This window comes from Culex quinquefasciatus, chromosome 3 (genome assembly GCF_015732765.1).
Source record: "Culex quinquefasciatus strain JHB chromosome 3, VPISU_Cqui_1.0_pri_paternal, whole genome shotgun sequence".
In the NCBI taxonomy this organism is placed as follows: Eukaryota; Metazoa; Arthropoda; class Insecta; order Diptera; family Culicidae; genus Culex; species Culex quinquefasciatus.
Genome location: NC_051863.1, coordinates 91,961,600 through 91,983,801, shown reverse-complemented (window position 1 = coordinate 91,983,801; position 22,202 = coordinate 91,961,600). Strand labels below are relative to the sequence as shown.

Here is a 22,202-nt window from a genome sequence, read left to right as displayed (position 1 = left end):
TGCAATCAAAAAGTACTTTAGTGAATTTTTGATAAAGTGCACCGTTTTCAAGTTATAACCATTTTTAGGTAACTTTTTTGAAAATAGTCGCAGTTTTTCATTTTTTAAAAATAGTGCCCATGTTTGTCCACTATTAAAAAAAATATTTTTGAAAAGCTGAGAAAGGGCGTAATATTGAATGTTTGGCCTGTTGGAAATGTTAGTCTTGATTTTCAATTTTTGAAAATATTGTTTTCGAAAAGATCGGAAAATTTCACGAATGTTTCATGTTTTAACATTGTAAATCGGACCTATAGTTGTTGAAATATCGACATTAGAAAATGGTGGGTTGTTTAGGTGAGACTTAGAAAACATCAATTTTCCTGTTTTTTTAACCTTTGCATGGCAATATCTCAGCAACTAAGGGTCGTATCAACAAAGTCCGAAAAAGCAAAATATAGAGAATTTTCTCAGCTTTTCAAAAATATTTTTTGCAAAGGTGGGCAAACATGGGCACTATTTTAAAAAAATGAAAAACTGCGACTATTTTCAAAAAAGTTACCGAAAAATGGTTATAACTTGAAAACGGTGCACTTTATCAAAAATTCACTAAAGTAGTTTTTGATTGCAAATTCGATTTTACATCGAAAAATGAAGTTGAAAAATTTTTGCGACCAATATTTCGATTTTTTGAAAAAATCTATATTGATTCAAAAATTCATAACTCGGTTAAAGATTTTTTGCCCATTCTGGAAATGTTTGAAAAGTTGGCATTTTATGTCCTCTTAAACATATAAAAAAATAAAAAAAATAAAAATAAAAATAGTGTTTTTTTGCAAATCAAGTTTTAGTGACAAAAAAAAAAAAACTCGAATGACCGAAATGTCAGAGAATTGCTCAGGTATAGAATATTTTTGTTTTCGACAAAGTTGCTCAGCTACCAAAAACGAACAACTCTCTCGAAGACACCAAAGCTCTATCTTCAATAGATACCGAAATAAAAAATAAAAACTATTTTTATAATAAACAAGCCTTACCCGGAAAACTTTGTCTTTTCCTTTTTTCGTTTGATGACGTTTTTTACTTTTTTTGCCTTTTTAGCCTCCTGTGATCTAAATTTGATTTAACGCAACTTTTCCCATACAATCTGCAGATTTTCCGGAATCGGTTCTGGAGTGGCCAAAGATGTAATTTTTTGGCGTAAGAACCTTCCTTGGACTTATACGAACCCAACGCAAGAAAGAGCACCTCGATCCGACGTTCCGTGTTGAATTGATTCGCGTTCGAACAAAACCGTCGAAATTTTTTATATATATAGATACTGCTTGCGACAAACACAAAGCGACCGCGTCGTAGGCACAGGTAATATGAGGCACGTTTGGTAGAAATCGTCTGAAGTGAAAACTAGTATAGCAGAGTGTTCATAGAGAGTTTTTATGTTAAATGCTCTCGTCTGGATGGTTGAAAGAAATTTCAGATAAAATTATACAAATTTATAAAATTATATTCTTTTATTGTACTGGTAAGTAATTATGATTAGAAACAATAAAATTATTTTGCAGCTATTTTTATGTTTGTCTTGACAAAGCAAATGTTTAACAAAATTACTAGTTTCGTACAACAAATTAAGATAAAAACAACTTCAAATACGCAAGTTAAAAAATTAAAACTAAATCTTCTAACAATTATTATAATTTTATAAAAATAAAATCAGTTACATATGTTTAACCTTATACAGATTTCAGGAAGCTTTGCCATTTTATTTAATTCAACAGAAAATAAAATATATTTTCCTAACTTTTCAAGCAAGATAACCATTAGAAAGTTTCAAGCTCTAACTAATCTCTATGATATTTTTTACATTTCGTCACCTTTTTAAAATGAAATAAGAAATTGAAATCAAATAACAAAAACCATTTTTTTCTTTATTTCTCAAGCAAGGAAATCAGTGAAGAGTTTTAAGCTCTAAATGCTCTCTATGGAAATTTACCATTTTATTACCTGTATTCTAAATATTTTTTTATTTTTCAAACTGAACGCAGTGAAGAGTTTTTAGCTCTAAATGCTCTCTATGGAAATTTGCCATTTTATTACCTGTATTCTAATAGTACTTTATGCAACAAGTTGCATAAATAGGATTTTTTCAGCACGAGTCGTACATTTATCCAACGAGGTTCACCGAGTTGGATGAATACGTCGAGTGCTGAAAAAATCAAGTTTTGCAACGAGTTCCATACAAAATGTTTTGCAATTCCGAAAAACACCCATTGAGTGAAATTTTAAGTCAAATTTTCATGTATTTTGTCAATAAATCGTTTAAATCATTTTTTTTTTTGAAAAGTGTTACTTTTCGAAACAAGTGCTGAAAAGTGTTGCTATTCGATTCTGTTATTTCTGGTACAGAAAAGTAGGCTATTTCGTCGTTCAAGAATGACAGGAAAAGTAAGTAGTTTCACGACGGAATTGCAATTTTTTTTTAATTCTTCAAACAAAGGAACGCAGTGAAGAGTTTTAGTGAAAAAAATTTCGAATTTCGGTTTTTTTCCTGTTTTCGTCATTTTCCCATTTTTGCGCGTGGTGCGTCGAAAAACCCAGTTTTTATTTTCAAAAAATCGTATCTCAGAGTATCGAAAACATAACTTCACCATTTTTTGATATGTTATGTGAAATTTTCCGAGGAATCCGTAAAAAATATTTTCATACATAGGCTTTTTGGTCCCGAGACCTTCAAAACAGCATTTTATGTTTTCATTCTACCTTTTCAAATGTTAAGCTAGATTTTTGCAATTTCTTACTATTTTTCCCAAATAGCCAAACTAATCACCTTTCTTTTGCGTCTAGGACAGCTAAAATCGGATGAAATGGCGCGAAGATATGTTTTTTTGAAAAAAGTGGTTTTTGCGAAAATCGACGAAAATTGCCATATTTCGAACCACCCTAACACGGCGTAGGTCACGCTAATGGCCAATAAAAAAAAATACGGATCTAATTATTTCGGCCAAGGATCCCCCAGAAAAAATTTGAGCCCGATCGGAGAACTTTTTTCGAATCATGCTGTTTTTGTGGGAATTGCTGAATATTTAGAATACAGGTAATAAAGTGGTAAATTTCCATAGAGAGCATTTAGAGCTAAAAGCTCTTCACTTATTTCCTTTGTTTGAAAAATAAAAAAAATATTTAGAATACAGGTAATAAAATGGCAAATTTCCATAGAGAGCATTTAGAGCTAAAAACTCTTCGCTGCGTTCACTGTTTGAAAAATAAAAAAAAATATTTAGAATACAGGTACTAAAATGGTAAATTTCCATAGAAAGCATTTAGAGCTTGAAACTCTTCACTGATTTCCTTGCTTGAGAAATAAAGAAAAAATGGTTTTTGCCATTTAATTTCAATTTTGTTTAAAAAAGGTGACAAAATTAAAAAAATATCATGGAGATTATTTAGAGCTTGAAACTTTCTAATGGTTATCTTGCTTGAATATTATAGTTTATTTTCTGTTGAATTAAATAAAATGGCAAAGTTTCCTGAAATCTTTATAAGGTTAAACATATGTTAACTGATTTTCTTTTTATAATCATAATTTTTATTATCATAATTACTTAACAGTACAATAAAAAGAATATAATTTTATAAATTTGTATAATTTTATCTGAAATTTCTTTCAACCATCCAGACGAGAGCATTTAACATAAAAACTCTCTATGAACACTCTGCTATACTAGTTTTTACTTCAGACGATTTCAACCAAACATGCCTCATATTACCTGTGCCTACGACGCGGTCGCTTTGTGTTTGTCGCAAGCAGTATTTATTATAAAAATAGTTTTTATTTTTTATTTCGGTATCTATTGAAGATAGAGCTTTGGTTTCTTCGAGAGAGTTGTTCATTTTTGGTAGTTTAGCAACTTTGTCGAAAACAAAAATATTCTATATCTTGTATCTAAGAAAATAAATAGTTTTTACTTGTTTTGCACAACTAAAATCAATCAAATTGTAATGACGTCTGAGACAATAATATAGAACCTTTTGGTACCAGCAACTTTCTAGAACATGTCAACTTTCTAAAACTTATCGTTTTTGAGATATATGCAAATCAATATTATTTTTCCCCATACAGAGCTGGCTCTGTTCGCTGCATACAGGTTGTGTTCTACCATACAGAGGTAAGGAGTTTTTATTGAGCCTGTAGAGCTCGATGCGTCTCTGGTTACCACCGATCGACTGGTTGACTTCTCCTTCTCGTACTGCTTCTTATCCAGAGTTGTTCTGCTTCTTCTACTGACAGGTGGTTACCAAACAGATTATCCGGTTCAACTAGATGTCCACGCAGCATGCCGACCGTAGACCGAATGTGGGACCTGGTGTCCCGTTTGCCATGACGTCGTTGTTGCTCGTACGGCACTCCACCGTCCGTGGAGTGTAGTCCCTTGCGCGGGCAGACTCCTCGACGCGAGCCCAGAGAGGAAGGTGGCTGATCACAGCCTGGCGCACGCACGCAGCATGGTTTGACGGAAGTGTCTACTCCTGCGGAGCAAACAGGTTGGTGACGTCATGGGACCGACCGTTGGTGGTCGATCACGAATGTGGGAGAGATCAATCTGGTTTCCAAAACGATTGTTTAAAGCGGTATACGCACTTCGGAAGGAACCGGTCAAGAAAAAAAACAAATGGGCATCAGCGGCAGCGCAAGCAAGTCAGAGAGGGTGAAGAAAAGCCCCAAGAAATCGCTCCCTCTCCTTTGTTCTTCCGTTCGTAAAGCTGTTTCTTGACCCCTTTCCTTCCGATCTGCATACTAGCCTTAAGCTTGGTGGGGGTTCATGGGTTCCAAATGCGTTCGACGGATGTTCTGATGCTAAAGAACGGGGCCGGTAACTTTGTCCGGGTGGACAGAGGCTAATCAGAACGGTTTCACACGATTGTGAAGGTTGTTGCTCCAGTTGAGCAACCGCTAAGCAGTTTCTCTTGTGAACGCCCAGGAAGAAACCGTCCTGCAAGCCATGCAGGAATGGCAGGATTTCCACCGGCTGGTGGACCAAACAGGATTTCCACAGATGTGGACCAAACGGAAATTTCATCGGACAGTGGATCAAACGGGATTCCACTGGATGGTGGACCAAAACGGACAGGGAATTCCACTGAACGACGAACCAAAACGACAGCATTACCTCCACGAAGGTGGTCCAACGGGATCTTGTCCAAGGTGGACAAGTCTACGGAATCACGAATCCATCTCCTTCCCTGGAGGAGATTCTAAACAGGAAGCTTACGACAGGTACAAGGAGGCCGACGTCGTCTGTCAGCCGTACGGGAGGCCCACTGGCCTGCGGCGTACTCGATACTGGTTGTGTTCGATGCCCAACACCGAACCAAATCTCTGGTGACGCTCGTCGCGTCCAACAACACGATGACAGGTGACTCCGTCAGTCCGTCCGACTGTTGGAGTTCGTTGGCACTTCTGCGCAGGCAGCGCAGATCAAAAGCAACGTTCCACGAGTCCGTCCGACTCGCGAGACAGGAAATCACATCCAGCAGTCCGTCCGACTGCGAGGTCTCAGATGGCAGTCCATGTTACCGCCCGTAAACGACGGAATCGATGGCGAAAGAGTTCGCCCACAATCGTTGGTTCCAGCCACGCCAAACCTTAGTAGAAAGCGCTAAGCGACTGGTTGATTTCAAAACAAAGATCTACTCAACTTAGGATGGCGGTGGGGCAGCAGCTAAGACCCGTCCTGTCTTGCGGCGCTGCGCCTAAGGCCAAGTGCTGGAACCTCGAACACTTGGTCTCGAACGCTGTGCTGACCGGGACGGTGGGTCAGCCGTTATGTCTTCAGATGACGGTGGTACAGGACAACCCGAAGAACACTCGTTGCACTCCTACGCTGAGCAGACGAAAAATCCAGCAATACCGAACCTGAGAGTTTAAGTGCACTAAGCAACTGGTCAACTGAATAATTGAAAAGAATACTTAACTCAGGTTGGTGGTGGACGTGATGTCGCGTAGGAACCTACGGCAGGGCCACGGAATCAGCGCACGATACGCAAATAAAACACGGTGAATATGATAAAATGTAAAACGCGTGTATTCTTGTTAAGATCCGGAAATAGAGTGAAAGGGCACAACAAATAATCTTGACAGCTAGCATAAATACGCGCTGTCCTGCGTCACATGGTGGCAGACTGGCAGCCACTTTAGAGCCAGCGACGTGTGGAAAGTGGGGGCACTCCGCGTACTGGTTCTGTCCTCAACATCTCCCCTCTTAAAACAGCTGGTCGGCTTTTCCAAGCGCTGTCGGTGCGCCGGAAAAGAGTGCCAGCTGCGACGAACTAGTTGAAGACGACGACGCAGGGAATGGAGATGGTGTTGCACCGGGTTCTTGTAGAAGCAGCGATCCAGATCGGGTGCAGGTTGCGTGCGTGTTTGGTTCAGCTGGAATCGCAGGTAGAGAAGAGGGCGGACGCGGCGTCAACTGCATCGGGCTCAATGGTGGCAGCTCGGGAACCGACGCAAGCCGAGCACAGAGCAGAACATCCAATGGGAGCGCTTCGGGTTGGCCGATGGTGAAACAACAGGTCCGGCCTTGAAGCGACTTCGCAGTTGGTTGATGTGCGAGCGTGTGTCACGTTGGTTGCCATCTCGCACGACGATGCTTTGTCGATGGTATTCCTTCTGGTGCGGTTCGGGGTCAAGCACTGCAGGTGCGCAGCGTTATGCCGACAGAATGATGTTCAAAGTTCCTGCAATAGTGCCTTTCCACTCCGAAATTTTCTTGACGGTCGAGAATGTCCACGACTCGTTTTGCTCGTCCGTGCGGCTGGTACGGGGCAGTCGCGGTGTGGTAAATACCGTTCGAAGAAAATTCGACACTCGTGAACTGCGTTCGGTTGTCATTCACAATTAGGTTAGGCTTACCGAGTTGAGGAAACATTTGGCGGAGGATGGCGATGGTTGCGAGGGCAGAGATGCGATGCGTGCGAACTACGTAGTCATCGTTGAGTGGTTCCGCAAAATCCATGCAGCTGTGTTGCCACGGGCCAGCAGCTTTCGACCATGGCACATGAAGTGAGTGCGATAGGGACCGCGCTACGGAGGCGCACGACTGATAAGCTTCTCCGTCATCGAAGTCGGCACGGGTCTGATATGGCTGGATCTTCGGATCAGCAGCTTTCGTTGGCCAACCCTCGAATACGTACCGGCAAATCTTGCGGAGTAGTGGACTGGGCTGGGTGCTGATGTCCTCTTGGCGAATTCTGGCGATAACGAAGTCCTCCTCTGGTCGTACGTGCTGGTCGATAGGTCGATAGGTTGTGGCACGTCGATGTGGCCAAACTTGTCGGTGGAGACGTACTGGGAGGCGAAGTCGTAGAGGAGCAGGTACAGTGCGATGCGTTTCCTGTCTGCCTTGAAACCGACGATGTGTAGCAGCGGCGCGTGGTCGGGACGCGTCGTGTGGCCGTAGTCTTGAAAATGCTGCAGAACGGCTTCCAGGTTGCGGTCGTATTCCTCCTGGGTTGAGCCGCTGACGACGGCGTCTTCGAGATGAGGGGACACTCCGGGCTGTCGGGTTAACATTGGGGCGATGCTCTGCTGGTATGCACCGGGTACATTTTCGACCAGAAGCGGATACTGGTGCAGCTGAAGAGCAGCATTGTGGGTGCAGATGCTGATGGATTCGATGGCTTTCCGCACCCCGACGATCGGGGTGGTCAACTCCGAGTTGTCGATCGGAGTGATGATGTTGAACTGCTGCTGCTTGTCCAGATCGCGGTCGACGTTCTTAACCACCGCGTAGGCCACCGAACGGTTCGAGCAGACGGTCGGTCGGTGGTTTTCTTTCAGCTCAAACTTCACCTCTTTGCCGAGTTCCTCGTTGAACACCTTGTGGAGGACTGACTCGAGCGCCGGCGACGGGTCGGGGAAGCTGGATACATGGAGCTCGGTAACGATAGTCGGCTCGTTGCGGGTGCTTCCGGCGATGGAGATGTCACATCGGAACTCGTCGTCGAGTGACAATTCCGTTCCAGAAGCCGTGTTTACGCGAACAGAGGGTGATGATAACTTTGGGCCGCCGGATGCGGCGTCCCACCGAAATCGAGCAACGCCCATCTCCGCCATTGCTGCACCGAGTGCTCGTTGATCACCACCGCGAGGCTGCGGACCGAGTCCGTCTGGAAAGCCTTCGTGTTCCCGGGGAGCGTGTCGACGTTCTGCGCCGGGTTTGGAGGCGGCTGGGCTGCGTCTGTTGATAACCGCTCCATGAACTCCATTTGCTGCTGGGCAGTCTGCTGCACCGTGCCGACCAACTGCTCGAACATCGCCAGCATCTGGATCATCAGGTCAGGATTCGGCAGTAGCTGCTGATGAGAGAGTGGGCCTTGGCGGAGTGATTCTTGCTGGAACTGCTCCTGACGTAGATGAAGCTGCCCCAGGTAAAGGAGCCGGGCAAGCGAATCGCTCATGCCGCTGGGGGCTCCTCCTTTGATTGCACGTGGGTGCCGGAATTGCAGGTTAGGTGGCGCCCATCTTAGAAAAACCGCGACAACTCCGACGAATTCGACAAATACTCGTCGCCACTGTCGTATCCGGTGCGCGGGACGTGATGTCGCGTGGGAGCCTACGGAATGCCACGGAATCAGCGCACGATACGCAAATAAAACACGGTAAATATAATAAAATGTAAAACGCGTGTATTCTTGTTAAGATCCGGAAATAGAGTGAAGGGCACAAACAATAATCTTGACAGCTAGAATAAATATTGACGCGCTGTCCTGCGTCACATGGTGGCAGACTGGCAGCCACTTGTGAGCCAGCGACGTACGGAAAGTGGGGGCACTCCGCGCACTGGTTCTGTCCACAACACACTGCAACACGCCACCAATCTTCAGCTGCATCCGAACTGCATTCGTTCGCAACGAATGCGCACACGGAAAGAGCCCCTACGACGCCACTGGCACTTTCTGCTGCTCGCAAAACTGCAGCTGGGTGTGCGTGTGATTGTGTGTGCACTGATGATCACACATGGACTTCTATGCGACCAGCTTCCTTCTGGCCGTTTTCGCGGACACTGCACTTCGTACGGCCCTCTTTAAACTCGGTACGGACAGAACATTCTTCTGGACAGGATCTTTGCGACCGCGCAACGCACCAAATGCACCGTTCTTCAAACTGGTCGCTCCACAATCGACGGATGGTGCGGATCGCACCTCAAAACACTTTCCCTGTGGCTTTCTTCAGCCAAGCACCACACACGGGCCGAAACGTTTCCTGACGGTCGTATCGAACTGCACGGTTGCAGTTTCACGAAAAATTGTTCCTCCTTCACGAACCGACCGAACTAATGCAGCGACGACCGAACTGCATCTTCTTTCACTGCCAATGTTTACGTTTTGCCGATCTCACTTCTCACTTCTTGTTCACTTTCCCGTCTAACTGCTCTCCGAAAGCAAGGTTCGTCCACGCTCACAAGGCTGACATGACGAGATCATCATTTAGATCCAATTCCCGGGTTAGTTTCCAAAATGTCCTAAGAACCAAACCCTCAAGCGGAGAAAAACGATGAACAAGTTTTCGACCTTTATTTTAATTCGTTTTAACATGTAAGTGGGTTTCAAGCGAGGGGGATGACACTCCGCGATTTCATTCAAATCGTGTCAAATCGCACCAAATTCCTTCATCTTTGCTCATCGTACCTTCATCGCGGTCGTTTTTGGCTCATCGTGCCAAATCGCGCCGGATCGTGCTCAGATCGTGCTCGAATGAAAATTTTCGTTCATGCAGTCAGAGTTGCCAGAAAATATTTGTTCTAGCAGTTTCCCATGAAATTGGGCGCACTGCTTCAATGTTTACTTTTGTTGATTCGAGCAGCCTGATGTAAATAAACTGAATTTCTAGTTTTTTCAGGACGGATTGCGGCAGTTGCGTGGAACGGAATCGTAAAAGCGCCGGAACCAGGCCGGAACTATTTCGCCTGCCCAGGGTAACGCAGGAAATGCTTCGATTTTTATTGATTTTTTAATTGTTGAGCAATTCTCTACAAAACCGGCCGATTTCGACCATTTTTATTTTTTGTATTTTTTGATTTGGCTCAAACTTTGTAGGGGCCTTCCCTATGACCAAAGAAGCCATTTTGCATCATTAGTTTGTCCATATAAATTTCCATACAAATTTGGCAGCTGTTCATACAAAAATGGTACGTAAATATTCGAAAATCTGTAACTTTTGAAGGAATTTTTTAATCAATTTGGTGTCTTCGGCAAAGTTGTAGGTATTATTAAGGACTATTTAGAAAAAAATAGGTACACGGAAAAAAAATTTCCCGATTTTTTTATTAACTTTTTTTTCACAAAAACTCAAATTCCCAAAATACGTATTTTTTGATTTTCGAGATTTTTTGATATGTTTTAGGGGACAAAAATCCGCAACTTTTGAGCTATAGAGAAACATGGTCAAAAAATCTGCCGCCGAGTTATGATTTTTTGAAAAACTGGTGATTTTTGGAAAAAATCGAAATTTCATACATAAAATTTTTTTGACCTCATTTTTTTATGCAAAATTGAATTTGCAATCGAAAATTACTTTACAGATTTTTTGATAAAGGGCCCCGTTTTCAAGATATAGCCACCGAAAGTTTGATTTCAGCGAAATATTTGCAGTTTTTCGATTTTTTAAAATAGTGACCATGAGTGACCATTTCTAAAAATTTTTTTTTTTTAAAGTTCAGAAAATTTGCTATAAAATTGTCTAAGAGACACCGAAGATTGGACCTCTGGTTGTTGAGATACAGCGGCTTAAAGAAAAAGAAACACGAAAATTGAAGTTTTCTAAGTCTCACCCAAACAGCCCACGATTTTCTAATGACGATATCTCAGCAACTAATGGTTCAATTTTCAATGTTAATACATGAAACATTCGTGAAATTTTCCGATCTTTTCGAAAAAAATATTTTCAAAAATTTAAAACCAAGACTAATATTTCAAACGGGCCAAACATTCAATATTACGCCCATTTGAAATGTTAGTCTTGGTTTTATGTCTCTTAGACAATTTTATAGCAAATTTTCTGAACTTTTCAAAAAAAATATTTTTAGAAATGGTCACTCATGGTCACTATTTTAAAAAATCGAAAAACTGCAAATATTTCGCTGAAATCAAACTTTCGGTGGCTATATCTTGAAAACGGGGCCCTTTATAAAAAAATCTGTAAAGTAATTTTCGATTGCAAATTCAATTTTACATAAAAAAATGAGGTCAAAAAAATTTTATGTATGAAATTTCGAATTTTTCCAAAAATCACCAGTTTTTCAAAAAATCATAACTCGGCGGCAGATTTTTTGACCATGTTTCTCTATACCTCAAAAGTTGCGGATTTTGTCCCTAAAACATATCAAAAATCTCGAAAATCAAAAATACGTATTTTGGGAATTTGAGTTTTGTGAAAAAGTTAATAAAAAATCGGGAAATTTTTTTCCGCGTACCTATTTTTTTCTAAATAGTCCTTAACAATACCTACAACTTTGCCGAAGACACCAAATTGATCGAAAAATTCCTTCAAAAGTTACAGATTTTCGAATATTTACGTACCATTTTTGTATGAACAGCTGCCAAATTTGTATGGAAATTTATATGGACAAACTAATGATGCAAAATGGCTTCTTTGGTCATAGGAAGGCCCTACAAAGTTTGAGCCAAATAAAAATACAAATAAAATCCATTTCCGGTTTTGGTAGAGAATTGCTCTGTTTCCTTTAGTTTGGCGAGACGTACTTCAGCAGGGGGCGATGCACTATGGGGTATTTCCATATAAGCGAGCGGCCAAAAATATTTTTTTGCTTTTTTGTGACTTTTTTGTGTTGTTTGTACTTAGTATAATGAAAACAAATGAATTTTCATATTTTTCCAAAAAAAAAGTTTAATTTTCGATTATTTCATATATTTGAGGCCACATGCATTAAAGTGGTGAATTTTAATATTCTTGCTCTGTCTATTTGATGCATCACACAAAGAAAAAATACTCTAAATTTAAAAAGATCGTTCGTTGGATTAAAAGTTCGCGTTGGTGAATATTCGTAGAAAGTTCAAACTTTTCAATTTAAAAGTTGGAAAGTTTTTGATACTACAATGCATTTATGGAACAAAATCGTTGTATCGCTAAAAGTGTTTTGCTTTTAATTTGAAAAGAAACCTTTTATAGCAAGAATAAACAACATTTAATACTACAGTGATAGTTTCAGAAAAATGGGCTTGATTCTAGGCTTGATTTTATGTTTATTTTTTAATGTTTTAAACAGTATGTTAAAAAAAAAACATTTTGTTATTGTATTTAACGCTTCTGGCCAAAATCCGAGTCCAAGCTGTACCGATTCTTATGGTACGCCACCGGTCACTTTTGAAGACCCCAAGCTGGACAGTTCCGGATGGACGTTTCGACGCGCGACAGCAAAGTAGAGAACAGGATGGTCACGTTGCCGGCCTTCATCAGGACAGGGTTGGAGAAGTTGACTGTAGATTCGGCAAGGGTGATCGACGTTTCCCGGCTGAAAAGTGAAGTGCCTGAACGAGGAGTTCCAGATTCTGGAAGCGCATCCGGAATTGGGTTGATGAGGCCCTCGGAACGGAATTCGATTTCGAGCACTTCATCCTCCTTCGAGAATGACACAGATTTTTTCGGCACGCTGTCCAGGTTCATTCGGCTGGAGCTGCGCCGTCGCGAGATGAGCATTTGTGAACGGTTATTTGCTAAAAGAGATGGAAGTTAGTGAAGTTGGCAATCCACTGCACACATTATCATTACTCACCGGTGTTGTAAACCGCCGGCACCGAGTGCAACATCCGCTCTGGCCACCTCCGATTATCCCGCTTCTCGTCGTCCTCCTTTTCGTCGGCTCCTTCTCCTCACCGTGAAAATCACCTGTCTCGTACTTGTCCAAAACCCGGATGTTTATCTTCTTCAACGCAAAATTTTACAGTCGAATTAAAAGGAAAAACTTTTAAATCAGTGAGCAATGAGATTTTCAAAAACTGTAGCAGTAAAAGTTTTCATTTTCAAAACAAGAAAAAAACTTTTAATGTAGCAAATTTTAACAACTTTTTAATTCGAAAGTAAGTTACTTTTGTCATTACCGTAATATTTTTTTGTGTGATGGAATGGCGGTTTATGCTATGTTAAAGTTTCTGATTTACGTTCAGCCTCCCTCCCCTTTTTCTTGAGTTAAAATCCACCTCTTTTTGAATAGGAATTTCTACCAACAAAGTCATGAATATCAAATCAATTTCAAAACATACATAGCAGGTACGTCATTTCTGCCTCCGCAGGTAAATAATGTGATTTTAACCAAACGTATACGCGAAATCTTTAATTTTCTTGCATGAATCAAAATGTTCAAAATGGCATAACTCAAAAAGTGCACAAAAGTGCACTTTGAAATTTGGAGACAAGTTAGGACATGGTTCAAATTTTAAGCTGAAAAATTCAGATCGCACAAATGCACACAAAAAAAGTACTCCATTAACAAAGTTGAAAAAAACTAAATTTTGAATAAAAATTCATATTTTTTGATTTTTATTATTTTTTTTAGCCTGTAAAAGTGTGTTTTGTAAAATGTTATTGAAAAGTTGAATCAATTACCTTTCTGAATATATATATATAATGATGCAGGAAAAATACATAAATAGCTACACAGTACAACTATGAAAAATAATCATTTTTTAGTCAAAAAACATGTTTTTTCTAACCATTTTCGCCTTTGAAGGTCTGCAATTCAGTGAATTTTGAACCTACAACTTTCAAACTCCGGATTTTTCTTAGTTAGAATGTTTATTTTCGAAAAAAAATACCAAAAAAATAATTAGAGTATGTCGGTTTTTCGATTTATGGCCGCCTGAAACCCCATAGTGCGATGGTGGGGACGTAGATGGTACATCGACGGCCGCGGCGCCGATTTAGCGTGAAATTAGGTTGGAGGCGGAACCGGACGGAAGTTGCCGGCCATTGCGACGAGCAGCTAGTCCATCATAGACAGTTTGCTGTGGCTGCGAGGTATAACTAACATGGCACGAGTCCTTCATTTTTTTTGAAATTAAATATGTCTTTATTGAACTTTCTTATAATAATTACATTTCATTTACATTCTAAGTGGTATGGCTACATGCTCTTCATCTTTTTTATATTTTTCGTTTTCTTATTAACTGTTCACATTCATTTATTTACTTCAAATTGTTTTACATTTTTGCATTGAATCGAATACATTTGGGTAAAAAAGAAAAAAATCGCTTTAACAACTAATCCTAACTTAAAACTAAAAAAGTAAATTCATTGAAATATTCAAAATCATTAGAACGAGTAAACTACGAACTGTATTTTAAGATAAATCCTCCAAGCGTTCTTACTTGTTCCGCACGAGTTTTGCAACCACGCAGTGTTGTTGTCATCTCGATGAAAATGTTTAGAAGTTCTTGTGGTGAAAACAGGTCACTACTGCCTTCATCCGTTGATGCTGGTTGGTTTTCCCTCGGTTGCTGACTGAAGCCAGGAGGTGTTGTATTCTCTGCAACTTTTTGCCGCTGATTCAACGGCAATGGCTGCAGATTTGGAACCACTCGAACAGATCCCGCTCCAGGTGACGCCAAAGCAGGAAAATCCACGTCCGTGTATGCTGGTGGTGTTTTGCGACGATTTGGTTGGTGCCTCGTCGTCGCTTGCTGCCGAATTTTTACAAACTCAGCTCGTTTTGGGCAGCTCCGATTCTTGGTAGAATGGTCGCCGCCGCAATTGAAGCATTTCGCTTCGATGTTCTCGTTGATTGTTTCGCAAGCTTGAGTTTTGTGCTCACCTCCGCAGGTTGCACAACGACTCTTGATGAAACAGTTCCTTCCACCATGTCCAAACTGCAAGCAGTTCGAACATTGCGTCACGTCACGGTGCACTGGACGATAACGTTCCCAAGTCACGATGATGTTGAAAATTGCCCGAACTGCTTTCAGCTCAGACGGCGTTGTCGATCCTTTCTCGAGATGAACCAGGTACAGTTGATCACGATACTTGATGTCCTTGTTGTGTCTCGTCATCTTGAAGACTTCAATCACGTTCAACTTAAGAGTTTTGAGCTCTTCTTTCAGCACACTCACATCCATGTCGTACAGGCCTCGGAGGACCTGTTTCATGGGCCGTTTACCTGGATCGTCATGGCTGTAGTATTCAATCTTGGTGTTGTTCAGGAAATCCCGAACGTAGTTGTAATCCTTTCTGGTAGGTAGCAGAATTTTGAGTCCATCAGCACACAAGCGAATGGAAGCTCGTAAAGCACCAGATTTGATAAACCCGGTCAGCCACTTTCGCACCGAATCCGATGACGATGTTTTCACAAAAATGGGTGGCAACTTTTCCCGTCGTTCAAATTCTTCCTTCTCGCTCACGTCCACAGGGAGGGTAGCGAACTGGTTTCCAGACGAATTTTGAGCGTCCTTGCTCAAACTGCCTGGCTTTGCAGGTAGCGCTTCGGCATTCTTCAGCTTCTTCAAATCTGCCGATCCTGCAGGTGAGGACCGCCTCTTTTCTTGCCGTGAGGCATTTTTGCACTTTTAAGCACTTTTTGGTTTGTAAGGGACGCACGTCTGACTCGCTTCTCTGCTGATCGCAGACTACGAGTCCTTCATGAATTTGTCACTCCAGATCGACTCTTGAATTTGTCACCCCCGATCCGAAGAAAATGCAGCCCCTAACCGGACTACGACCATGTCAACTTCCGGCGGATCCACCCCAAAACCACTAAGCAGCCGTAAATGACGCCGCATCAAGAATGCGAATGCGGAAATGTGGAAACCAAGGAAAGCAGAAAAAAAATCCAACAAATCAACTTTTGCCGCAGCAGGTGGCAAACTGGAAGGTGACGTCAAAGGCACCAACGAATCGGACAAGGACGACGTCGGCATGTCAGACGCGGACGTCGAGGACAGTTTGAACGACGATTTGCAGACGAAAAAGATCGTTGACCAAACGAGGGCGGTCCGGATAAGCGTGAATATGTGCCGGAGAATGTGAACAAAGGAGGCGAGTCGAATGTGGTGTGCGAGTTGTGTCTGAGTGCCGAGAGTGTGGCCAACATGATGGAAAGATGAGCATCGAGCTGCAGGAAGCGAAAACCAAAGCAAGGCACGGCGTCAACGGATACCAGTGCAGACAACGAGGTATTCAATCCAGTCCTGTCCGAACGCGTTCATCGCGATTGAGTTGATGGCCGGGAACAACAAAATTTGCTACGACGCGTGTACCGAGCGGATCAACAGCAGGCCGTTTACGACCCAGGCACGAGTGTACCACCCTTAGCTTAGTTGCCTTTAGTATTCGTCCTCGCAAGCACAAAGTGTCCGATGGCGCAAGACCGTCGGTCCGTACCGCACTTATCACAAACCACTTACAGCACCAGTGCCTTCCAGGACGCAGCCGGTGTTGCTGCTCTGCTCGTCGCGATACCGGAAGTGCCCATTGCAGGTCCGAACCAACGCGATGTCGAGCAACGCTTGCGCGAGTAGTTTTACGAAGGTGGATTTGGAAAGGGCGGACCAGCACAACGCGGATGTCTTTGAGGTAGTAGAGAAGGTCGCAGGAGAAGCTCTGAAAGGCGGTTCCGTGTACACGGTGTTGACACTCTACGTGACCATCAGGAATTTGTTGTCCAAATCTTCAAGTTGGTCAACGGCGAACGTTTCGCGGTTTTCTCCGGCGTACTGCTGGAAGTAGTTTTGGGTTTAGCACCGCTTAACTGTTTCTAAAATGTATAAAACACTTATTTAATTAAATAAATTTTATTTTAGATTTGGTAATTTTAAGCGAAGCCTGAACCTGAACACGACTACAATTACACTTTCAAATGCTGCTTCAAGTTATCACTGAATGCGCGGCTGCTGCTCCGAGCTGGTGTCTTTCTGAGCTGGTAACATGGCGTTTCTGATTGTATCAGCAGTGTATCCGATTCCACTGGCTCGGCATCGGCAAATCTTTGCCGATCACTTGTGCAAGCTCGCGTGGATTACCTCAACGACTCACTCAATCCTCTCGTAGTTGTAGATGGTTTCCGTGAGCCGTCCACCGCCTCCGCTGAACCATCCTCTCGAGTGACTTTGCAGGTCGCAGGTGAAGCATGTCCGAGATCTGACGGTTCGAGTCGAATGTAACCAGATGGCCAGCGGCGGCCGCTGCTTGCTGAAAATTAGCGTCGGCCAGTCCGTCTCCGATCGGCAACAACGTCCCTGACATCACCAGCTGGTTCTGGTTGCCGGCCCTTCGCGTCTTGCGAAACGAGTTCACGCCGATTAATTTTGATTACGCGTCAATTCCTGGTGATTTTTTAAGATTCGTTTTGGGATTTAGTAAGATTATTACAGTGTCGACTTGCTTACACTCGGGATGTCGGTGCAGCCGTTGAGAGCGTTGATGCAATCGATCTACTCGGAGTTGTAGATGGTTACCCGCGAGCCGTCCGCCGCATCCACCAAACTGCCCTCGGGGTTGAACGTCTCGAGCGACTAGTTCAAATCTGTTCAGATAGGTTAGATTTCGTCGAAGCACTCCAACAAGGTTTCGTTCTCCGAGTCGTCCTTCGTGTCGTGCGCTCCAGTCTTGTGCTGAATGATATTGGACACGTGCTGGTGCACCTAGACAAACTCGCGTGGGCGTGGGCAGTATATCCGACAGGAAGTCGTGCATGACCTCTCAAAAGATTCGCGACACATTGATCAGTTCGGCGTCTGAAAAGTGTGCAAACAAGAAGAAGAGCGAGAATTTTAATTACGACAGCCAAGTGGCACCGGGCTCGCAGCGACAGGGCACGCGTGAGTCCTCAATGTTGGGCAGTCCTTAACCACTGAGTGATGTTAACGACGGTCCGGACTGGTGGCCGAGCAGCTGAGCGGTGGCGTATCCGCCGTAGACCTGGGGTTCCCATGGACCTTTGCGCGATCCGCTGCAGGTCATTTTGGTTGCAAAGAATGTTCAGGGCCAGCTGGTTGAGCAGGTTCTCGTGGTCAGAACTGATGCTGCTGTTTTTTCTATCAGCCGTGGCCACTGTTACAGCTGCTCCAAGCGGTACAGCCAGATCAGTTCTGTTGCTGCTACTGGTCGTTGTCGTGGTATTGCTGCCACTTCCGTCAATCGAGCTCGAGCTGCTTCTGGCCAAGCTGCTACTTTCATCGGAAAACTTCTGCTCTGGCACCCTGCTCGTGGCCGTACTGATTGCCGTGGTCGCCGGTGTGGATGCAAAACCACCGATTCAACCGGCCAGATCGAGCGATTGTGCGTCCAGCTAACTGATTAGGTTGTTCGTAGTCTTGATGACTTTCGCCGGCACCGATGTGATGACGTAGGAACCATATTGTTGGCCGCTGGTACTGGTCTGGGACATGGAAGCTTATGCGAACACCATAACCTGGAAAGAAAGAAGGAATAGCATGGAAAACCGGGGATCGCGATGAAATCGTGCCAGATCGCGCTCATTCTTGGCAATCGTGGCAGATCGCGTTCATCGAAGGTTATCGCAGTTGAATCGCGAGTTCATCTCGGGAGTGTCATGCCCCTCGGTTTCAAGGGCATATTTTTAGTCAAAATCATTGCTTTGACTATAAGCTATAGAAGCCATATCAAGTGAATTAAATTTGTTAACATTCAACGTGTGTTTTAGCCTTGTTTTATCACACAAGGTTGATTCGACCTTTTACATGAGCAAATTGTTCCTTACGTCCCTGTACTTGGGACTTTTTTTTAGTAAGAATGACAATACGACCATTAGTAATTTTCTTTTTGCTACTAAAACACATTTGAATCAAACATTTTTATTTTGAACATCGTTTCAACACCCCCCAAAAATTTAGCAGTCGATGTTTTGTGTTTTTGGAGGAGATTGGGAGAAAACATCGCAGAGGATAAAGGACAGATTTTATTCTCTCTCTCTCTCTCTCTCTCTCTCTCTCTCTCTCTCTCTCTCTCTCGCGTTGGCTCATACGCTAGCTGAAAGCACGAACAAAAGGACGAATTACCACAGAGAACAGATGTACATCTTGGTTCTAACTTGTGTGTAAACCGTGTAAACTAAAAAAATGCGTTGCATACAATCTTGCATCAAAGAAATTAGAGTGTGCAGGATACGCTTGGCGGCGCCACCGTCGCGGCTGAGAATACTTGACCTAACAATGAAAAAGGCTCAATAATTTCGAAAGAAAATAAATGTTAACCTTGTTTAAATATAAAATTCACTTCTGTATAATTCCAGTTGACTAAAAATAATGCAAAAATGCAATAACATTAACAAAAACATAACAAAAAAATCATTCAAAAATGATTTTTCAAGCGACAACTTAAAATAGTCCCTTTACACAAGTTATGTCCGATTTCGTTTTGTTTACCTTCTTTGGCGCGTAAAATTGCAACCCTCTGATGAAGGGCAGTCAGACATTGGTCTGATGTCGTTCGTACGGAATGTTTTATGCAGTGATTAGATGGTCGAACGTTCTGCTACTGTAGGCCATCATGATTTTGGAAGTGGCGCTATCTAGGCGGATGGTGCACACCCTAGCTCTTTTCAACGTATTTTGGTTTGAATTTTTACACACGTTTTTCAATGCTGTTTGTTCAATGATATACATCTGTTCTCTGTGGAATTACCACTGATTTGTTTATCTTTTTTTCAGTGGTCCATAGGACCTTGAAGAACTCGGTGTTCCTGGAGTTTTCAGAGGGCGTTTATGCGTGATAAGATGGATGCGGTCATTATCGCTCGTTCCTGTTCCTCTTGATTTTGTGTTGATTCAGGCTGCCACACAATATGATGATTTTTGGGGAAGCTAGCCGTTTCTGCCGGAATGAATGGCTGAAACTTCGTTTTGTTGGCTGGGCAATAGGAAAATATTCATTGTGCATCTTTTAAGTCATTTAACCAGCGCTGTGATTTTACTGGGTAAAAAATTTTCATCATTTTGCGTTAAAACTCATGTGTGCATAATAAAAAAGCAATTATAACTGAACTTACGTCCTTTTTCTATGAGCGTAAGTGCATTTTTCAAATTATCAGTACTTACGACCTTGCATCATCAAGGACGTATGTGACTCCTCCGTATGAAATGCACATTCGACCTTTTATATGAGGGCTATATTTTTGTTTAAAATTATTAATTTTAGAAATTCTGCTAGATCGTTAGTAAAGCGTTTGAAGAGTGCAACCGTGCCAAAAACTCAATTTTGGACAACTGGCGCTTACGACCTTTTGAAAACTAACCCGAGAATTATTAATTTATGGAAAACTAACTAACTTGAATCAACAACCTGCTAACTTGGATCAACAAACTGCCTAAAAGTAACTTGAATCTCAAAAAAAGCCAAACATTCCTATACCTAGTTTTTAAACCTGTCTTGTCGCCTCAAAACCAATAACCTTAAATTAACTGTTCATATTTTACAAGTTGAACACTCGTCGTGACGACTATTTCGTGCCTTCCATTTTATTGTGACACACAAGCTTTGCAAATAGGAGCGTATCCCTATCATACCTTATGTAAACTGTTATTCTAGTGGAAGAGATACACTTCTGTTTAAAAAAAAACCCATGTGTCCCTTTGAAATTTTAGGCTCCATTTGATCGTCAAACCTCCAGTCCAGTAGATCCTCGATTCGCAACAATGGTCGATTTTCACTATCGGAGAACTACCTAGTTCACGATAACAGCTAACCGGTCAACGCTTAAGCCCTGGGTCTGCGACAAAGCGAGTTCTCGTAGCATGAAGTGGTATCCATAGTGCTTATAAAAAATAATGTATACCCAAATTTTAACAAATGCACTAGGATCAAATCATGCCCCTTGACTTTACAAGGCCCAGGGACCACGCGGCGCAACCGTTTTGTTGAAGAAAATGATTTCCTACTTCTCGCTTTTTCAATAGATTGTTGTGTACACGTCACCGAGTTATGACGCCATTGCCTATTAAGTACCACGTTGATACGTCGAAAATAAGGCAACTCTGACACGCACACAGGTTTTGCCGATTTTGACAAATTTGAACTTCTATTGTTTTATTAACGTGAACGTAAACTCAACAGTTGATTGATCAATCACATAAAATAAAGGAATTGAACATAAATGCACGATAAGTTTTCTTACCGTATCGAAGATCACAAATTTGAGAATCCTTCTTTTTCAATTTTTCACAAATTTTCTCTACAGGCATGGACCAACTTAGAGGTTTCGATAATTCAGACAGTATTCCTGTCGCTGAAGACTCATCACCGCCCATGTAATAGCAAAATCTTTGCTCTTTTCCGATTGCAACTCGTTTACAGAAAGTTTTGAAATCATTCTCGATTTCTGTCGTACTTTTCTTGGACGTTTCACTTAGCTGGGATGCAAAATTTTGAATTGTTTTAATGCAAACTAAAAAAAACTAGATGGTCAAACCGCTGAACGGTAACAAATGTCTACACTGCCGCTCGAAGCTAGTCCGTCTCATATTAATTTCGTCAATTTTGAGCTAATGATGCAGTTTGGTTCAAAATCATGTGAACTATCCGAAAAACCGACAAAATTTAGTACTTTGTTCTGGAAAACCGTAGGAAATCCATTTTTGTGCAATTTTAACACGTAGTCTTATGGGCGGGACAACATTGACATACGTTTTTCTAGGCTTACTGTTTTTACATATGGGACGGACTCGATTAGAGCGGCAGTACATTAAATAACTGTACCTTCGCAGTCTCCTTTCTTAAGTGCATTTGACAAACAAACTAGCAAACTAAAGCTAATCAGTATTTTAATCATTTCGTAAAAATTAATAATAACCTACAAGCTAACCTCCCCGTTCAACTAAAAATGCAATCCACACGGTTACTGAAAATCGCACTTTTGGGAGTTCAGAAATCGCACTTTTCACAGTTCGCTCAAACGAACTCAAAAAAGTGTGCACTGAACTGAAGATAAAAATCACGCCCAAAAAGTGTCGATTCGACACATTGAATGTGTGAACCGGGTTGTTTCGAAATCGATGTGTGGTTTTTACACATCGCAATAGAGTAATCTACGTGCGCATGCATTGCGTGTACGTACACGAAAAATATTGAGGTTAAATTTTGTACCAGCCAGCAAAACAAATGGCGTAATTTTTGCCCTTTGAGGTTATATATTGAGGTTTTGCAGCGCGACTGTGTTTCAAATGTAGGTGGCGCCAAAATGAGGTTACTTGCCAAAAATCGT

At 42.1% G+C, this 22,202-nt stretch overlaps 2 protein-coding genes across 2 annotated transcripts in view; both read right to left on the bottom strand.

The window, feature by feature from the left end:
* The window catches only part of LOC119770367 (mesencephalic astrocyte-derived neurotrophic factor homolog), a 63,525-nt gene extending 41,665 nt beyond the window's left edge, over positions 1–21,860 (bottom strand). Inside the window, exons 1-2 of the mRNA XM_038265106.1 lie at positions 21,698–21,860; positions 21,117–21,386 (exon numbers count right to left, since the gene is read on the bottom strand). Coding sequence (XP_038121034.1) covers positions 21,117–21,386; positions 21,698–21,770 — 343 coding nt within the window. The 5' untranslated portion in view covers positions 21,771–21,860. The remainder of the gene's footprint in view (positions 1–21,116; positions 21,387–21,697) is intronic.
* On the bottom strand, positions 12,214–12,990 carry LOC119770369. The gene is made up of 2 exons (XM_038265107.1): positions 12,771–12,990; positions 12,214–12,711 (listed from the first exon to the last, which is right to left on the bottom strand). The coding sequence occupies exons 1-2, from the start codon at positions 12,802–12,804 to the stop codon at positions 12,356–12,358; spliced, it is 390 nt and encodes a 129-aa protein (XP_038121035.1). The 5' UTR covers positions 12,805–12,990; the 3' UTR covers positions 12,214–12,355.
* Positions 21,861–22,202: the final 342 nt, after the last annotated feature.